Source organism: Zeus faber (assembly GCF_960531495.2).
Source record: "Zeus faber genome assembly, chromosome: 12".
In the NCBI taxonomy this organism is placed as follows: Eukaryota; Metazoa; Chordata; class Actinopteri; order Zeiformes; family Zeidae; genus Zeus; species Zeus faber.
Window position 1 is genome coordinate 7712597 of NC_137196.1, and position 17796 is coordinate 7730392.

Below are 17796 nucleotides of genomic sequence, written 5' to 3' on the forward strand. Positions count from 1 at the left end.
CCCCGTTTCCCAGGGGACCGGGGGAGTGTGGGAGGGAATGTGAGATGGGCTAGCAGGGAGAGAGAGGGCAAATAAGTTTTGTGAAAACACAGTAATGCAATATGGCCGCCACAGTGGCCAGGCTAGTGGTGGCCGAGCCCACCTCTGCCGTTTGAGGTGATACAGGCGTTCCATGATTAACCAAACAGGACGCACAGACCCGGTGATGACGTCCAGTGATTCACCCAGTGCTGTGGATAAACGTTAGTGAAGTCCACTACAACTTTCAATCGTGCTAAACTGTAAATGCATTTAAATCACAATACTCCGGGTTACTTCAGACAAGGCGCTCACCAAACCAGTGCCTTCATGGTTCATCCCGTGTGAGTTAATGGATTAGGATTCAACTCTTTGCATCATGGCTGGGGTGGTTAATAAACTGGCTGCTCTGATGTGTAAGATGTATGTCAACTGTTAGCCCGGGTCTGTCTGCTTTTATAGGTTCAGATATTGCATTATCCTTCAAAGCTAATGTAAAAATGAGCTAAGGTAGCTTTGATCCTTAAATAGCAGGTTTTTGCCGTAGAGGTTTTTATCTTTTGTTTTTGTTAATTCTCACCCCCCCCCTTTTCAGATCTTGTCAACCTCCGCAATTCCCCCCGCCACAGCGCTCCTATCCACGATCCTCTCCTCTGTCCTTGCAGGCACTCCCGTGGTCTCCCTGAACTCCCCCTTGTGCTCCCGCCCTCCCATCTCCTGTCCTGTCCTCCTACTCGGCCTCCAAGATAGATTCCCTAAGGAGCAAGGTTGACCTGCTCAAGCTGCCCTTGGCCCTCTCCACCAAGTCCATCTCCGAGCGCAAGAGCCAGCTGGGCGGAGCCGGCGAGCAGCGCCGCACGGGGGGGGGAGGCGAGGGAGGAGTCCGCAAAGTCCGCTCAGCGACCAGCAGAGACATGGACAACGAGTCACAATACTCAGGCTACTCCTACAAGTCCTCACACTCCCGAAGCTCCCGCAAGCACCGGTACGAGGACAATGTCCCAGAACCACATACAGTATATTATCTTAGCTGACAACTCCAAAAGGCAGGTTCCTAACTGGGATGTCCTGTGTGTGTCTGTCTTTTTCCAGGGATCGAAGGGACAGGCACCGCTCCAAGAGCAGGGACAGCAGCAGCCGCGGAGACAAATCGGTGACCATCCAGGCTCCTGGGGAGCCCCTGCTGGATACAGAGTCCACGCGCGGAGATGAAAGGGTGAGGCTTGGCATCGGTCTGCGGCAACGCTGTCAATTACACTGTCAGCACGGCCTGGATTTGGGAATTGTTTCTTGCACCGACATTTGTAGATGTTGTTCATCTGTAATTAGGGCGGATTTATTAAGATTGGGTACTTTTAAGGTATCGCTTGATTTGCGTCCGTGGTATCAAGAATACCAAAACATTCTGTGGCATTCACTGACCTATTTTGATCATGTAATAAAAAGAAACTGCAAAGTCAGTGAGCCTGAAGTAATTATGTATAGTAAGATCGTATGTGTGTTTGTTTCTTTTTGTTAAAAGGCATTTTGCGAAATCTAGAGAGGCTGTTTTTATTTATTTTATTTTTTTACCTGTGCTGCATGCTGGGCATGCAACAGCGTATTTGTGCCATTGCATCTAGGACAGAGTTACTCTGCAAGTGGAGTTCAAGTTCTCAACCTGCAATTCCACTCTTTATTAATTCTTTAATCATCAAGAGCTGCTGCAATAACTCTGTCCTGTGGACGATCTGTAGGATGACAAGAGCACAGCTTTTTGTTACACAGAACCACCACCAAACCCCCTCTTTGTAGAACGATCTTACCATGTTTTGGCCTAAAACAACTAATCACTACTCCAAGAAGGGGAGAATCATCACAGGTGAGACAAATAAGACAGGGACTTTTATTTGAAAGCAGAATGAGCAGTACTTCTGATATTATAAAGGAAATTTTGCTAGAAATTGTAGGCACCTCGGAACGTGAGTCAAATAATTTTTAAACATCTATCTAACATCTATGAGAGAGAGATTTCAGTCTCCTCTTTCTATATTAACAATCTTTGATTTCAGCATTGGCCCCCTAATGTAAAGTAGCACAAGAACAATTACATACGATCTTCTACACTAACGCCTCGATAACCGACATGGTGGTAACTTCATGTTTGGAAACCCCCCCAGGACGACAACTGGGGCGAGACCACCACAGTGGTCACCGGCACCTCGGTGGACAGCGTGTCCAACGAGGACCTCACGCGGGTCTCGAAGGAGCTGGAGGAGTCCACGCCGCTGGAGTGCAAGCGCTTCGTAGGGCCAGTGCTAGGGGGCTGCCTGAGCCTCTTCGCGCTGGTTACGCCGCTAGCCTTCCTGGTCCTGCCGCAGGCACTGTGGCGCGATGCCCTGGACCCCTGCGGCACACCCTGTGAGGGCCTCTATGTCTCGCTGGCCTTCAAGCTGCTAGTGCTGCTCATCTCGTCGTGGGCGCTGTTCCTGCGCCCGCCACGCGCCACCCTGCCACGCTTTTTCGTCTTCCGCTGCCTGCTGATGGTGCTGGTGTTCCTTTTCGTGGCCTCCTACTGGCTGTTCTACGGCGTGCGTGTGCTGGAGCCCCGTGAGCGGGACTACCGGGGCATCGTGGAGTACGCCGCCTCGCTGGTGGACGCCCTACTCTTCATCCAGTACCTGGCGCTGGTGCTGCTGGAGGTGCGGCACCTGCAGCCGGCCTTCTGCCTCAAGGTGGTGCGCAGCACGGATGGGGTCAGCAGGTTCTACAACGTGGGCCACCTCAGGTGAGCGAAACATCTTTCTGTGACAAGCTCACTTTTGTTCATCTTTCCATTATTATCGCGGGTAGAATATTGTTGGTGAGAATCTTCTTCTTTTATCACTGATTTACATACATCTTCCCTGTGTTTTCTCTATTATACCACCATATTCTATCTTTGATGATAAAATGAAACTACTAACAACAACTCACAGCTAAGTCACTCGGGCGAACAACTCAGAGGGGTTACACGTATCCTAGGTTAGGATGTCTTTTAGGTTCATTTTAAAGTAAACTCACCAAAACAGGGAAAATTCTGCACAGTTTAGGACTGCTAAGGAATCCTTATTAGCAGTAACAATGTGGTGTAGGTGGATTCTTAGCTGTAGACAACAATGTGTAATCTTGTGTAGGGACACAACGGTGCATTGTTTTTCTCCACAACATTGTTTCATAATTTGACATTCATGAATTCAAGTAACTTATTGACTTGGGCAAGTGCTATTTGTCATGCTGTTATGTCTTATTTGTCAGCAATATGGTACAGTGGGATATATGGCATATATTTGTGCATGAAGATCAAGTTTTAGTATCAAAATGAAATACTTCAAGGGAACCTGTTATGAAAAACTCACTTTTTCAGTGCTTGTGCCCATACATTTGGGTCTCTGATGGGCCTATCACACAAACTGTGAATTAAAACAACCCAGTCTGTTTTTGTGAGCTGCTTATTTCAGAAAACATATCTTTTAACAAGCCTTTCAGATTTGTTTCTCACTCCTACTTCACATAGAGTGCTGCAGGAGTGAATCCTAAAACCCAGAAATGAGTTGGCGTTTTTGCACTTCCGGTTGCCTCATCCTGTAGTCAATGGGTTTTTGGTTAGATGTCTAAAATAAGGTCTGTGGTTTACACAAACTTTAGAGATATTGAAATTTGTTCTACAGCATAAATAGGTCAGTAAATACCCCACTTGTGAATTCTGAAGCTTTTACGTGTCTTCAAAAAGGCTGTTGCTAACAAGTGGAAAAATGAGACTACAGAGGTTGTCGGGGACATTAAACGTCATCACGCAGAACACAGAAAGTCATGTACTCACTAGTCCGCCTTCACAGCCTCTAGTTGTGTTTATACTTGCACTCTTGCAAGCTATTCTCACTCAAACTTTCCATCGTATAGGCTTTGTTGAAGTCATGCGACCATGGTGTAGTTTGTTTATAGCCTAATGTTAGTTTTTATTTCTGGCAATTGCATTTACACTTCAAAAATCACAAGTGGTGTTAATTTGTGAATGTTATCTTTCTGAACAAAATGTTTAAGTATCATAAACTTTGTTTGCCACAGAGCTTATTTTCTGCAATAATCCAATGGGAAAATCGCATTGGCTTTTTGCCAAAGAGGATGCTAACTTCCGGGTGGCCTACAAAAATATGTCATCCCAGTAGCACTCTATTGAGATGCAATACAATTAGAGCCGCACCCCCCATCTGAGTAACTCCACCCTGGAGCACCACCAGATCCACTAGCATCGAAGCTAAGAGCTAAGCATGGGAACTGCTGTGTTTTAAAAGAAAGAGGAATCAATTCCGACTGTCCTTGACAAAACTGCAGATGAGAGAAATTTAAGTATTTAAAACATTTTTGTCCGTATGTTGACGGTTTGCTGCGCTGCCTGCATCGTGCAAACTCGGACAAACTTTTAAATAGAGTTAATGTAGGTCTAATGAAGGAAGATTGAGCAACTGGATCGCTTATTTCTCGCTTCAAATTTGTTCAGAAATAGATTTAGGTCAACTGCTTAGGTGTATTAAGTGAAATGTTAACGTACTTCATGCAACGGAACCCAACTTCTCATGGTCAAACCCCATTTACTCAAAGAACTAGGGGCCTCGGGAGGGAGGCAACACACACTGAAACAGAGCGTCAGGAACAGGAGGGCTTTACAGGCATGTTACAATGCTAGAATGCGTAAACTGAGTGGTATTTTCAGCAAAAAAAAAACGTTTTGGGGACCGCAGACCTATATTAACTTGTTGAAAAGGAGTCTAATAGGACCCCTTTAAAATCTCGATTGAGTATCTTAATATTCTACGCCATACTAAAGTTACCAAAGTTGTTCATCTCTTCAGTGTCAGTGAACCAAAAATTTCTACAATAAGAGAAAAATGTGTTTTGTTTAATCTTGACTGGCAATTCTTTTATTAAAAGGAAAATTGGTTTTGGAAAAAGAACTGATCTGAACACCTTAATCGTGAAGAAATAGAGTAAAGTTGTGTATGAAAATAACTCTTTAGCCATAGTTTATTCAGTTCCCAGTTCAAGGTAGCAGATGAGTAAAGCCATCCAAGAATGACCATTTAGAGTTTAAAATAAGGGAAGACCCTTAAATCAAAGGTTTTCTTTCTTTTTCTGTGGGTAACGTAAACTTGTATGGACACATCGCACCATATCCTTTTTTCTTTTGCCAAATTTATCCTTGAAAATACCTCTGAAGGGTTAGATTGGTAATGTTGAGCATCGCTTTACTTTACTGAGGATTTTTAAAAGCGAACACTTAAACCCTTTTATTTTAAACAATGCATTTCCTCTCCCTTCACTGATGTGAGGAATCAAAGTCAAATCTTGCGACCTTTATCCAAACATGTCAAGGTTGACAGTCTATCATGTCCACAGAGCAAGGCTGCCGGTTGACAAATCCATCCTGTGGAGCAAATTTGTCCAAATGTCCCTCTTTACCTTTTTGAGACCTGTGATTTATTACTCAAGTTCCTCTGAAAATCCATCCTTTACTTCATGTCGCATTAAGATAAATCCACTTAAGCTTGTGCGTGTTTACATCAACGTCAGAAAGTTCTTACCGCTCCCTTTCATGTTTTTAAAATCACAGGGTCTGGGAGGGTCTAACGGCGTTGTGAAATTATAATTTGTCCGTACACTCAGTTACCAGCGAGGCCAACAGCTGACTCTGTGTTTACGGCGGCTGTCTCTTTGCATCGTAGCATCCAGCGTGCCGCTGTGTGGGTGTTGGACCATTACTACAGTGACTTCCCCGTCTACAACCCCGCCTTGCTCAACCTGCCCAAGTCCATCCTGTCCAAGAAGATGACGGGCTTCAAGGTCTACTCCCTGGACGGTAAGCACGGTCTTGGGGCCACTTTGCTCTTTGGTTTATTTAAACTCTGCCATTATTTACCCATGTTTTTTTTAGCATTGCAGCCCATATGCATGAGTTATGCTAAAGTCGTTGTCATATGCATTTAGGGACAATTAAACAATTGGAACTCATGTCATAACAAAGCATTAACACATCTGTGGTTATTTAACATTAAACCGATACATTCAACTTTGTTAAAAACACACATTTGAACCTCCACTATTATATCTGTAACTGGTGAGCCATGAAGTCACCAACCACCACAATAGACAATGTATATAGAAAAGAAGATCCGCAAGTTTGGTTGACTAGTGAGTTTGGATGAACAGGGTCTACTGCATCGCTTTTCAGTATCGAGGTTATTGATTAAAAGTCGTGGTGCTGGGTGAATTATGTGCAGCGTTGCTCATGGAGTCTTGAAACAGGCTAGTAGAATTATGGATTTGGAAAAGAAAACCTTTCCAAATCTCTGAAGAAAACATGAGTAAGATCCAATAGGATATGTCAGGGTTCATAAATGTCTTGAAGGTCTGAAGTATGTTAACTTTTTTTATGTTGGCTTTTCAATGTGCTCCAAATTTGACTTAACATGTGGCTTGTGCCAGAAAAATGTGTGACATTTTGTTAAAGTCGGTGAAGTTGACTTTTGTGAGAAATCTATCAGCTGATGGAAAAGGCGGCAGGTTGCGTTTTTGTCGTTCTAAAGCTGCAAGTTTTTATTATGTACATTGAAAGTGGTGGAAAAGCGCTTGAATTTCACTACGTTTAACCCTGATTCGTCTAATAATATCACTTTTAGCTCCCTGCAATATCCACCGTCCCAGTGTTTACTTGCTTGCCTCCGTATCTATCCACAGACCTCAAACAGCTTCCATTGTGGCGCAGTTGGCCAGCGTCAGCGAAACAGCATCTTAAATAGTAAACAACTAATTTCGCCTGTCTGAGTGCAACGCAGGCTGATGTGTTTTGTGCTGCCGTCTCTTACAGAGAACACCACCAATAACTCCACAGGCCAGTCGCGGGCCATGATAGCAGCCGCCGCCCGGAGAAGAGACAACTCTCACAACGAGTTCTACTATGAAGAGGCTGAGATGGACCGCCGCATCCGCAAGCGCAAGGCCAGGTCAGAGAGAAGCCACTCCACGATGAATAATGTCATTTTAAAAATGAGGATGGCGGCTGGGCTTTTGCCCTGGCAATATTTGTACATTTGATTTTTCTAACCCTAACCCCATTTGAGGACCAGTGCAATGAACTAGAAATAAAACACAAACAAACACCTAATAAACATCTAAAACTATGATGGCATCCCGCACCTCCAGGTTGGTCGTAGCTGTGGAGGAGGCCTTCACGCACATCAAGCGTCTCCACGACGACGAGGTTGCCTCGTCCCCCAAGCACCCGCGGGAGGTGATGGACCCCCGCGAGGCGGCCCAGGCCATCTTCGCCCCCATGGCCCGCGCCATGCAGAAGTACCTGCGCACCACCCGCCAGCAGCCCTTCCACAGCATGGAGAGCATTCTCACACACCTGCAGTTCTGCATCACGCACAACATGAGCCCCAAGGTGAGCGCCTCACTTTATTTCAGCTCCAACCCCACTCTACAACCACTACTTTGCAGATTCCTGACTACTGAGGTGGAGCCCATTAAAACTTGGGTCATTTGACGCGGGACTGAGATCCGGGTTTTTCCTTTCCCACTGGTGACAAATGCCAGATTTTAGCGGGGGTTACTGGGGTTTTGGTGCAGTGGGAAAGGGCTATAATACAAAGGTATATTTGCACATAAAAGTTTCAACTGGACATTTCCATGTTGGTTATATGTTGTGTCTAGTTATAGGTTGCATTATACTGAAACATGGTGACATTCCCATATTCTGTTTCATTGGAACTCAGTGACCGTTCCATGTTGTATTACCCCGTCTACCTACCCTGCCTCTGTCTGGAAAGGGTTCAGACAAATCACCAACCTCAAACCAGAAACACCTCACTCCATGAACAACTCACACCTGGCCAACGACCTCATCAACGTCTACTGTCACTTTGAAAGACAATGGGACAGTCCTGACACCTTCCACCAGCCCCCCAGCCACAGCTCCCCCACCTAGCTACTCACCTTAGAGGGCCTCCCCTCCTCCCCCACCACAGTGACACCTCTTCGGATCCCGGAGAGGGACCTTAACAGGCTTTTCAAGAGGCAGAACCCCCTGCCAAGCAGCCGGACCAGACTGTCTCTCCATCCAGCCTGAAGCACTGTGCTGATCAGCTGTCTCTGCCCGCTTCAAATCCTCCACCGTCATCCCAGTCCCACAAAAGCCAAGGACCACCGGACTTAATGATTACAGACCCGCCGCCCTGACCTCTGTGGTGATGAAGTCATTTGAACGCCTTGTGCTCTCCCACCTCAAATCCATCACAGACCCTCTCCTGGACCCCCTGCAGTTCGCCTCTAGAGCCAACAGGTCTGTAGACGATGCAGTAAACACGCCTCCACTTCGTCCTCCAGCACCTGGACTCCTCAGGAACCTACGCCAGGATCCTGTTTGCTCCGCCTTCAACACAATCACCCCGGCCTCTTCTGCAGGACAAGCTCTCCCAGCTGAGCGCGCCTGACTCCACCTGCGGGTGGAACACAGACTTCCTGTCTGACAGGAAGCAGCACGTGAAGCTGGGAAAACCCGTCTGTGACTCCCGAGAGATGAGATGAACGAGATTAATTTGTGTATATATAGTTAGCCGTAGTAGCTTGCATACAATGTTATTATCCTCGTTATGACAGAGCTACGGTGTGAATAACTGATGGAGTCATTTAGCTGCAGTAACTCAAACACCACACCATATTTTCCCAAGTTTGCCAGGTCTGGGCTCATTTGATTTCACTACTCCTGTTTCTTCCCACCTGGAAGACATTTAATTGTCATTGTACTTAAATTATTCATGTTGAAAAATGTGAACTGAAGTTCCATAATAGTCTATTAAAACGATGTGGCCACATTGGGGGGGGGGGGGGGGGTTTCCTGTGTTTTTATGTGGATCTATCCAGGAATCTGCAGTTTGAGATCACTTCGACACTCTAAATATTTGTATCAAAAAACTAAATGTGTCATGGAATTTTTCTTTTGGTGAAAGGGAACTTAAATGTAAAGAGTTGATTATTTGGTTTAACTCCGTATTGCCGGTAGGAAATTATTACGTTGGCATCGAAAAGGAAGCGTTTAGAAATCTGTATCTTATATATAGTGTTGAATAGACATTTTTAGAGGGATACCTGGCGTGACATGAGTTGGTTAGTTATTACTGGTAGTGGAGCTATTCTCTCTGGTTTTGGATGTGGAATAAGTTGTAGATTGCATCATTTCTATTGCACAAAGAAAACTTTTGTATTCACTTTTCTCTTCTCTTTCTCTCTCTCTCTCTAGGCCTTCCTGGAGCGCTACCTCTCTCCAGGCCCCACCATGCAGTACCAGCGGGAGACCGGGAGGGGGCGCCAGTGGACGCTGGTGAGCGAGGAGCCTGTGACCTCAGCCCTGCGCCAGGGCCTGGTGTTCTCCGTGCGGCGCCTGGACTTCTCGCTGGTGGTCACCGTGTCGCCGCTGCCCTTCCTGCGCATCGGCGAGGAGTTCATCGACCCCAAGAGCCACAAGTTCGTCATGCGGCTGCAGTCAGAGACGTCAGTGTAGCGCGAAAAACGGAACAAACAAGGAAGCAAAAAAATGTGAGCGTTGGAGGGCATCCGAATCACTCCCCTGCTTCTTTTTTTTTTTTTTTTGTTTGTTTTTTTGTTTTGTTTTGTTTTTTAAATGTCCTCTATTCGTCTTCTCCTCACTCGATCGACAGAACATAATAATCCACAACCCTCTCCGTACTCCCTCCCCTGTCAACGGTTAAAATGAGCAGTGAAAGGGGAGCGAGGCCGTTTTGGAGTATTGAGAGGCAGCCCTGACGTCACTCTTTCCAACTGGCGGGAATCATCACAACTATGCTCCTAAAATACCGTCATTGTTGGTGAACTGTGATAAGCTACGCAATTAAAACCTTTTTTTTTTTTTTTTTTTTTTTACTTCCCACCCCCCAAACCTGAAGACGGATGCCTTGATCCTTACTCTGCATTGTACAACACACTTGTAAAAGAAAAGAAAGAAAATCCCTTTTGTCTGAAGGGGACTGTGTTTGTCTGCCTTTTTTTTTTTAATTTTTAATCTATATATTTCTGTCACTGTAACCACTGGACTACATGTCGACGCTGACTCAACAAACTAACCACTAGACCGAGGGCGGTGAGGTCGGGCTCCTCGCTTCCTCTTCCTGATGTCTTACCAATGGACCAATCAGAGCGCGGCTCTAAATGCCACGCCCACCGGCCCATCGGTCAGTACCTGGACTGAGACAGTTCTTACTGTTTTTGTTATACGGTGTGTTCAAAAAATATATTGAAATAACAGAATGTAGCATAATACACATTGAATTAACAAACTGTATTTGTTGGCTTTGGGCCCAAATGACTTTTTTTTTTTTTAATCTTTTTGTCTTTCTGTCTGGGGAGGGGAGAAAATAGGAAGTGCATTTCTAAGTGATTGCCTCCTCAGGCAGAGTCAATGTCGTAATGATTCCTGATGTCTACATATCTGGCTCTCATTTGACTGCACACTGGGCTTTTTTTGTTGTTGTCGTTTTCTTCGTTTTTAATGCAGATGTTACAGGAAAAACTCAATAACACAGCTCCATTCATCAATTTCGTCAAGTTTTCCGGAAAGAAAGTTGTTAAACAAAATCCCGGGGGACAGAGGCAGCTTTTCAGGACTACTTTTTTTTTTTTCCGTGTAAATATTAATATTGTAAAAAAAAATAAAATAAAAAAACCCCTTTCCAAATCTGACGTGTGATTGTATCACACGAGTCCGGGATCGTGACACCGCGTCACACCCCGTTACAGGTTTCAAAAATAAAATGAAAAAACGGGCGCAGTCCCAACAATGTCTCCATCCTTTACAGCCTTACTACCAACAAATGGGGGAGAGGTTGTTTCCATGGTTATGCCCCCCCCCCCCCCCCCCCCCCCCCCCCCACACACACACACAGGTTTTCACACCCAGACAAACTGTAACCGATCACAGCCTCAGTAACCTGAATGTTAAAACTGCCGTTGGTGGGAAATTCGCCTGTGAGTGTGTTTGAGCCAGGAAAAGAGTGGGAGTGTGCGATAAAACCTCCAAATGAACAATGATGTTTTTTAAAATTCTGTATTGAGTGATCAAACAGCGAGTGATTGTCTCTACGGTTTTTGTAACGCATGCTGGAATTATTTTTGTTGGGGGGGGGGGTCAGACACATTTGTTCTTTTTTGTGTGTTTTAAAAAAAATTCTTAAGGTGCCTAAGTTATGATGATACTATTTCCACAATGTTTTTACAATTTAAAGCAAAAAAAAAAAAAGGAGATGGCTTGTATAAAAAAAGAAAACACGAAAAAAAATCGACAAACAGAAATTTTGTAGATTTTACCCGGAAGTTTTTTTTTTTTGTTTGTTTTTTTTTTGTAACTGTAGCTTGTATAGTGTCTTAGTGATTATTTTCTGTCATTAAACCATTTACTCCTTGTAACTGCTGCTTTTTGTCTGGAACATTTATTCCTTGACTGTTTGATGTTGATTATCGATGCTTGTATCGATCCAAGGCCTTAATGTAGAATAACGCTCCAGAAGTCCAATATAGTTCGATATACAGTTCAGTATACATCACATTTTATTTATTTAAGCCCTTTTTTATGTATTGTCTTGACTTTAACTGTTCACATTTCCCTGTCGAAAAAACCCTGAAAACAACGCGATCTACGCTTGAATGTGACCCAATCATATAAAGCCATTTTTCAGAGGAATACCTCAATATTCATCATTTGACCATATTAGGCAATGGTGATTCATGCTTTCTGTAGAATATTTAGACACAAAGGCAAAGACGAGTAAAAGGGAAGCCGATATCTGGAGCCATATCTGCTCTCCACCTCTCGAACGAGAGGAACTTATCTGCAGGGAGGGAGGGTGCTGCAGCTTGTGGCTTCTCATATGTTCTCGTTTTCTTTTTCTTTTTCTGATCTTTAGAACGGTCAGCGAGCTGGTAAACACAGCTGTGCAGCTTCCAATTCAGAGGACTTTTGAAACCAACCCACCTGCCACTATGAGCGCACAGAAATCCTTCATCACCGTCTTACTGATGCTGAACCTCGACTGCGCTGGTTTGGATGGGTTTTTTTTCTGTTTTCGTTTTTTTTTTCATAGTTTTTTAATTTTATTTTTTTATCTCAACTACATGATATTCTCTCTTTTCCACATTATTAATATTTTAAATTAGATCAGATGAGTTTATTGGCTGAGACGGGGACGTTGGTACACAGGAAGAGATTTGATGGTTGAGAAGTGTCGGAAATCAATAATTCACTGATGAGAAATAGAAATATAATAACATAATACAAATGATAGAATATGATTAATATTCGTAAACCCTAACGAGAACATTTGATTTGGGTGCGGAGACTGGTGTGAGAAAAGTGTGTTTCTGTGGTACAGAGGCCTTGGAGGACGTACAGATGTGCTACATCCTGGATGGGTTTCTGGTCGTCTACGCCTTGGTTCTCACCGCCCTGTACTGGAAACTGAATGTAAGAAAAAAAAATTCCGTTCATAGGAAGGAATATGTGGAAAAATATATTTGTGAAGTGTTTTTCTTTCATTAATTATTCATATTTTTTGAAGTCATGTCTTTCATAAATCCTTCCATGCTCCATCCCTGATCTGATCTCTGAAACTCTAAACTCTTCTATTAACTCTCTTTTTATTCAGATCGATACTGTCAAGCAACATCCTTCCACTTGCCCAGAAGTAAAGGTAAAAAAAATTATAATAAATATAGCTGCAGGCAGCGATGCATGGGTTCCAGGTTAGTCGGTGTGACGCGTCTCTCCCGGATCTGTATCTCTGTGCTTCGGTGCTTCTGCGTATCTGATCGGCGAGTCGGCTTGGAGCGGATGTCTGCTCGACAGTGAATAAACCGCTTGTATTTCGGGGGTTTGTGTCCTATTGTTATCCCAGTATCTGATCAGCGACCCCGAAGGCAGCCCGTTCTGCCCACCGCTTCTTTGCCGTTTTCGACCTTCGGCTTTTCTGTGGCGTCTGGAACACGAAAACACAAAAGGAATGCAATTATTTCCTAATACATACACAGTAAATTCATGTTCCCTTTCACCGTGCAATTTATTATGGCTATTGTTATAACTTTCAATTCAGGAAGACATAAAACCAAATTAATTGCCTGTAATGGAATACACCCTTATGTAATGACATCTAGTTTTGACTATGAAGTATAACGTTTGTAGACTACCTTTAATTTGGAATTTGACTTAATATCTAAGGACTAACACAAATGCATGCTGGGATATGCAGATATGCATATAAATATATATCTGGGATTTCTATAAATTCTTCTCAAAGTACCTGCCTTGATGTCCCGTGTCACGCAATGATAATGCAGTGAAGCAGTGACGCTTCTCTTGACCAATCGCTATTCTGCAAATGTGTTCACGTGACCGTAACAGGGGTGTTAAGGTCACTTTTTTTCATAACTCCTTCCACAAATTCAACCCGATGTGGATGAAACTCAACAGCTTGTCTGGACTTCCCCGAATACAACTATCTATCATTCATGTCCGTGGACTCAAACAAAAACCAGGCTCTCGCCCCTTCAGGCCGGACCTCTAATAAAAGGCCTGATCATTGACACGTTTGCCCAAAAGCCACTAGTTCTGCTTTAAAAGGAGTCTTATGTAAGCGTGTGGTCATTTCCTGTCAATGAGCTCTGCTGCCGTTTATAACGCTCACAGTTTCCACCGTTCTGTTCTTGGTCTGTGTTCCTTGTTAGGTCTGTCTGTCTATGTGTCCCGTATACAGTACACACTGATCAGCCACAACATTAAAACCACTGACAGGTGAAGTGAATAACATTGTTCATCTCATTCCAATGGCTCCTGTCAAGAGGTGGGATATATTAGGCAGCAAGTGAACAGTCAGTTCTTGAAGTTGATGTGTTGGAAGCAGGAAAAATGGGCAAGCGTAAGGATCTGAGCCACTTTGACAAGGGCCAAATTGTGATGGGTCAGAGCATCTCCAAAACGACAGGTCTTGTGAGGTGTTCCCAGTATGCAGTGGTTAGTACCTACCAAAAGTGGTCCAAAGAAGGACAACTGGTGATTGGGCGACAGGGTCATGGCACCCATGGGTTCATTGATGCGCGTGGGGAGCGAAGTCTAGTCCCTCTGGTCCGATCCCACAGAAGAGCTACTGTAGCACAAATTATTGAAAAGGTTAATACTGCTATGATAGCAAGGTGTCAGAACACACAGTGCATCGTAGCTTGCTGCGTATGGGGCTGCGGAGCTGCAGACCGCTCAGAGTGCCCATGCTGACCCCTGTCCACCACTGACAGAGCCTACAATGGACACGTGAGCGTCAGAACTGGACCATGGAGCAATGGAAGAAGGTGGCCTGGTCTGATGAATCATGTTTTCTTCTACATCATGTGGATGGTCAGGGTTAGGTTATCCTATTGAGCATCTGTGGGATGTGCTGGAACAACCAGCCCGATCCATGCAGGCCCCACCTCACAACTTACAGCACTTAAAGGATCTGCTGCTAACGTCTTGGTGCCAGATACTACAGGACACCTTCAGAGGTCTTATGGAGTCCATGCCTCGATGGTCAGAGCTGTTTTGGCAGAATGAGGGGGAGCTAAAGAATATTATTGGTTATTAGAAGTAGTTTTAATGTGTGTGTGTGTGTGTGTGTGTGTGTGTATTCTTATGTTTTATGTATGTCTGGATGAATTAATTGTAGTGAAATGCCTTTTTAAATGTTTAAATTACATTACAAGCAAAGTCAAATGAATGTCACATTCCCGCTACCTTCTCATCGGGGATGAAAGGCAGTAGAGTTCTTTAACTCCAATACTCTTCTTATGTTACTGTTTTAAGCTATTCAAGTGCTTGTGAAATTCAATTTTAGGCAACTTTGACACTATAATTACATTGAATTTCATAGCAACTATCGCAAAGGTAGCTTTAATAATGAGAGGGTTGACCTTTAACCAAAATTGGACCATAAACACTCTCAACTTTATAAATATTGTATGTGTACTAGTTGCACAGAAATATTAATTTGAGTTTTTATTCTTTTTATTTGATACGACTGCATTTAACGTCATAACTTTAATACTTTCTGCTGAAGTTAGTAGCATATTGAATAGAGGGGTTTCACCCGAGAGCTGTTTTTATGTATACTTCTATATAAATGTTAAGAAATCTGCAAATATACGATAAAAGTTTATCCAACCCTGTTACTAATCAGTTAAAATTGACAAATGGTAAATAGTGTTATTTGCCACTGTTCTGGACAATTCACCACGTTGAGTTACATGGAGCGTATATCTATATCTATTACATGCATATCAAACATTTTAAATTCAGTTGAATAATTATAATGGTGGTTCTGGTGTTAGATCTTAAAGTTCCTGTTTTTATTATGAAGAAATACAAATATCAGAAAAAACACAGATTTGGTATTTGAGATGATCTATAAACTCTAAGCCTTTGTTGTGTTCTATCTGTGAGGCTGTATGCATCATGCAGACTGAACATGTAATAATCTTCTGCTGTGTTTATTGTAAATTCCGCAGAAGAAGACTCCTGATGCAGGGACGTACGTGGTGAGACTTTCCATCCTGATGGTCAAAAAAGACATTTCAAGACTCGTGTTCTACTTTATTTTTATCTGAGCCGCAACGCAAGAAACCCCCTACAGAAGAGAATTGGGGCCACTTGATAAAACCATTGATTGAAATTTCTTAAAAAAATAAAATAAAATAATAATAATAATTGGGAGTTCAGAGATGAATCTCAGAATTCTGAGGGGGGGGGGGGCACATTTTGATATTTTTTAATTAGAATTCTGTGTTTAATCTCAGAATAGAATGAAGCCTGAATTATGAAGGAAAAACAAATCAGAATAAAGATAAAATCACACTTTCTAACTTTCCGAGGGGGGATTCAGGAGGTGTTTTTCTTATGTGTAAGTGACAGTTAAACGTGCATCACACCTAGTCCGTAATTGCATCCGAAAATTCGGTTCCATCCCCCAGTGGCCGTCGGATGAACCGCGTCTGGGTTTCGCACATTATATTCATCACAAAAAGATGTAACGGAAACGGGAGAGCTCGTTTTTTTCCAGAACAAAAGCGCGAGGTTTGCTCGGCTGGACATTTACCATGTTCTGTGAATGAGAGTTTAAAACTCCCTTTATAGAGTGTTCGTAAAGCGGGAGAAAAGAAAACAACAAATACACACAATCCCCTTAGTAAAAAAGAGATGCGATGGTGGATGTGGTGACGTCCAACGTTAATGTTAATCACGTCATTATTTTGAAAAACGTGACATTTACTCCGTTTTAAGGCTCGGATGTGGAAATTCCGCGCCGCAGCGCATCATAGCTTTTTCCCGTCCGGAATCCCACCCTTCATAGGAATGAATGGACTTCCGGCTTCAGATTTAAAGTCAGACCTAATCGCGGGGCTCACATATTTATTTTGCGCGGAATTCCTTTTTTCCGATGTGGCCCCAACCCTTTCCTGTGATCAACCATCTCTCTTATCGTTGTGGTTATTGCTGCTGAGGGAAGCAAAGCTGTGTTTGAAGGTACTTATCATCTGTCGCGTAGGGCCTGTTACCTCACAGCGCAGGCGCCTACGAGACCATCAGGGTGGAGAAGAGGCCCGTGCAGTGACCGCAGAAGGATGGTGGAAGACGCGACCGCGTCATTGAAGAGAAGCCAAGTCAACAAAGCCACAACCTCCTTTAAAAAAACTCTCCAAAAATGTGTCTGTCGTGCATGTCTGTCTCATAGTTGAGCGTAACGTCGTAAAGTTTTATTGCTGAATTATTACCGGCCATATTTCCTCTTCGTTGAATTTATTTTGTAAATAGGATGAATAAAGTGTTCCAATACGTATTCGAATAATTGATGGGGACTCATAGTGTGTGTGTGTGTGTGTGTGTGTGTACGAGAGCGAGAGACCCAAGAAAACCATTGAAATCAATCAATGAAAAATTACCTTCCTATAATGTAGAATTATTTATCAGATAAACATATTGTGACGCTTCGGCGGGGTTAACCACACCAGTAAAATGATGGTATTCTGTAAATGATAAGGTTTAGTATAATCACATTCAATAAGTAATACATAAGTGATATAAGTAACATAAGTGATACATGCGCGCACATAACGATCACAGGTCAAAACATTGCTAAATTTGGATTTGAATTATAGAAGCCAGAAGTGGTATTAAATGAAGAGCCGTTTGGGAGCTGAAAGAGCCGGCGTGTATTGCTGAGATGAGCCAAAAGACCCGGCTCACTAAAAAGAGACGGAATTCCCATCACTACAGACTCGCATACCGCGCGGTTCCTCCCCTTCCGCACTTCCCCGGTACAAACCCCGCCCCCTCGACCCCTGGACCAATTATCCACTACATCCTGGACGCCTCCCAACCAATCGAATTAACCCAACGACACAGCGTCCCGCTAATGACCCTTCTCACCCACCACGGTAACACACACACACACACACACACACACACACACACACACACACACACACACACACACACACACACACACACACACACACACACACACAGTAAACTACAAACCAAACCAAGAGAAATATAAAGAGATGTAATAATAATAATAATTATAATAATAATAATAAACGTTATTTTTATGGCAGAATTCATAAAGGAAATGTATCTGAAATCTGCACAAAAAGCAAACAAGCAAGTAAAAT

General features: G+C 43.4%; 2 protein-coding genes across 2 annotated transcripts; both read left to right on the forward strand.

Annotated features, from left to right (window-relative positions):
* Positions 1 to 869: 869 nt before the first annotated feature.
* Positions 870 to 9595, forward strand: LOC307237953 (vang-like protein 2; the record flags this gene model as incomplete). The annotated part of the gene is made up of 7 exons (XM_080010770.1): positions 870 to 1003; positions 1111 to 1234; positions 2178 to 2785; positions 5760 to 5893; positions 6902 to 7037; positions 7237 to 7480; positions 9335 to 9595. The coding sequence occupies exons 1-7, from the start codon at positions 933 to 935 to the stop codon at positions 9593 to 9595; spliced, it is 1578 nt and encodes a 525-aa protein (XP_079866896.1). The 5' UTR covers positions 870 to 932.
* A 2360-nt stretch (positions 9596 to 11955) lies between these two features.
* On the forward strand, positions 11956 to 16951 carry fcer1gl (Fc receptor, IgE, high affinity I, gamma polypeptide like). Its single transcript, XM_080011213.1, has 5 exons — positions 11956 to 12145; positions 12477 to 12568; positions 12750 to 12794; positions 15634 to 15663; positions 16671 to 16951. Exons 1-5 carry the CDS (start codon positions 12088 to 12090, stop codon positions 16734 to 16736), a joined length of 291 nt encoding a protein of 96 aa, XP_079867339.1. The 5' UTR covers positions 11956 to 12087; the 3' UTR covers positions 16737 to 16951.
* Positions 16952 to 17796: the final 845 nt, after the last annotated feature.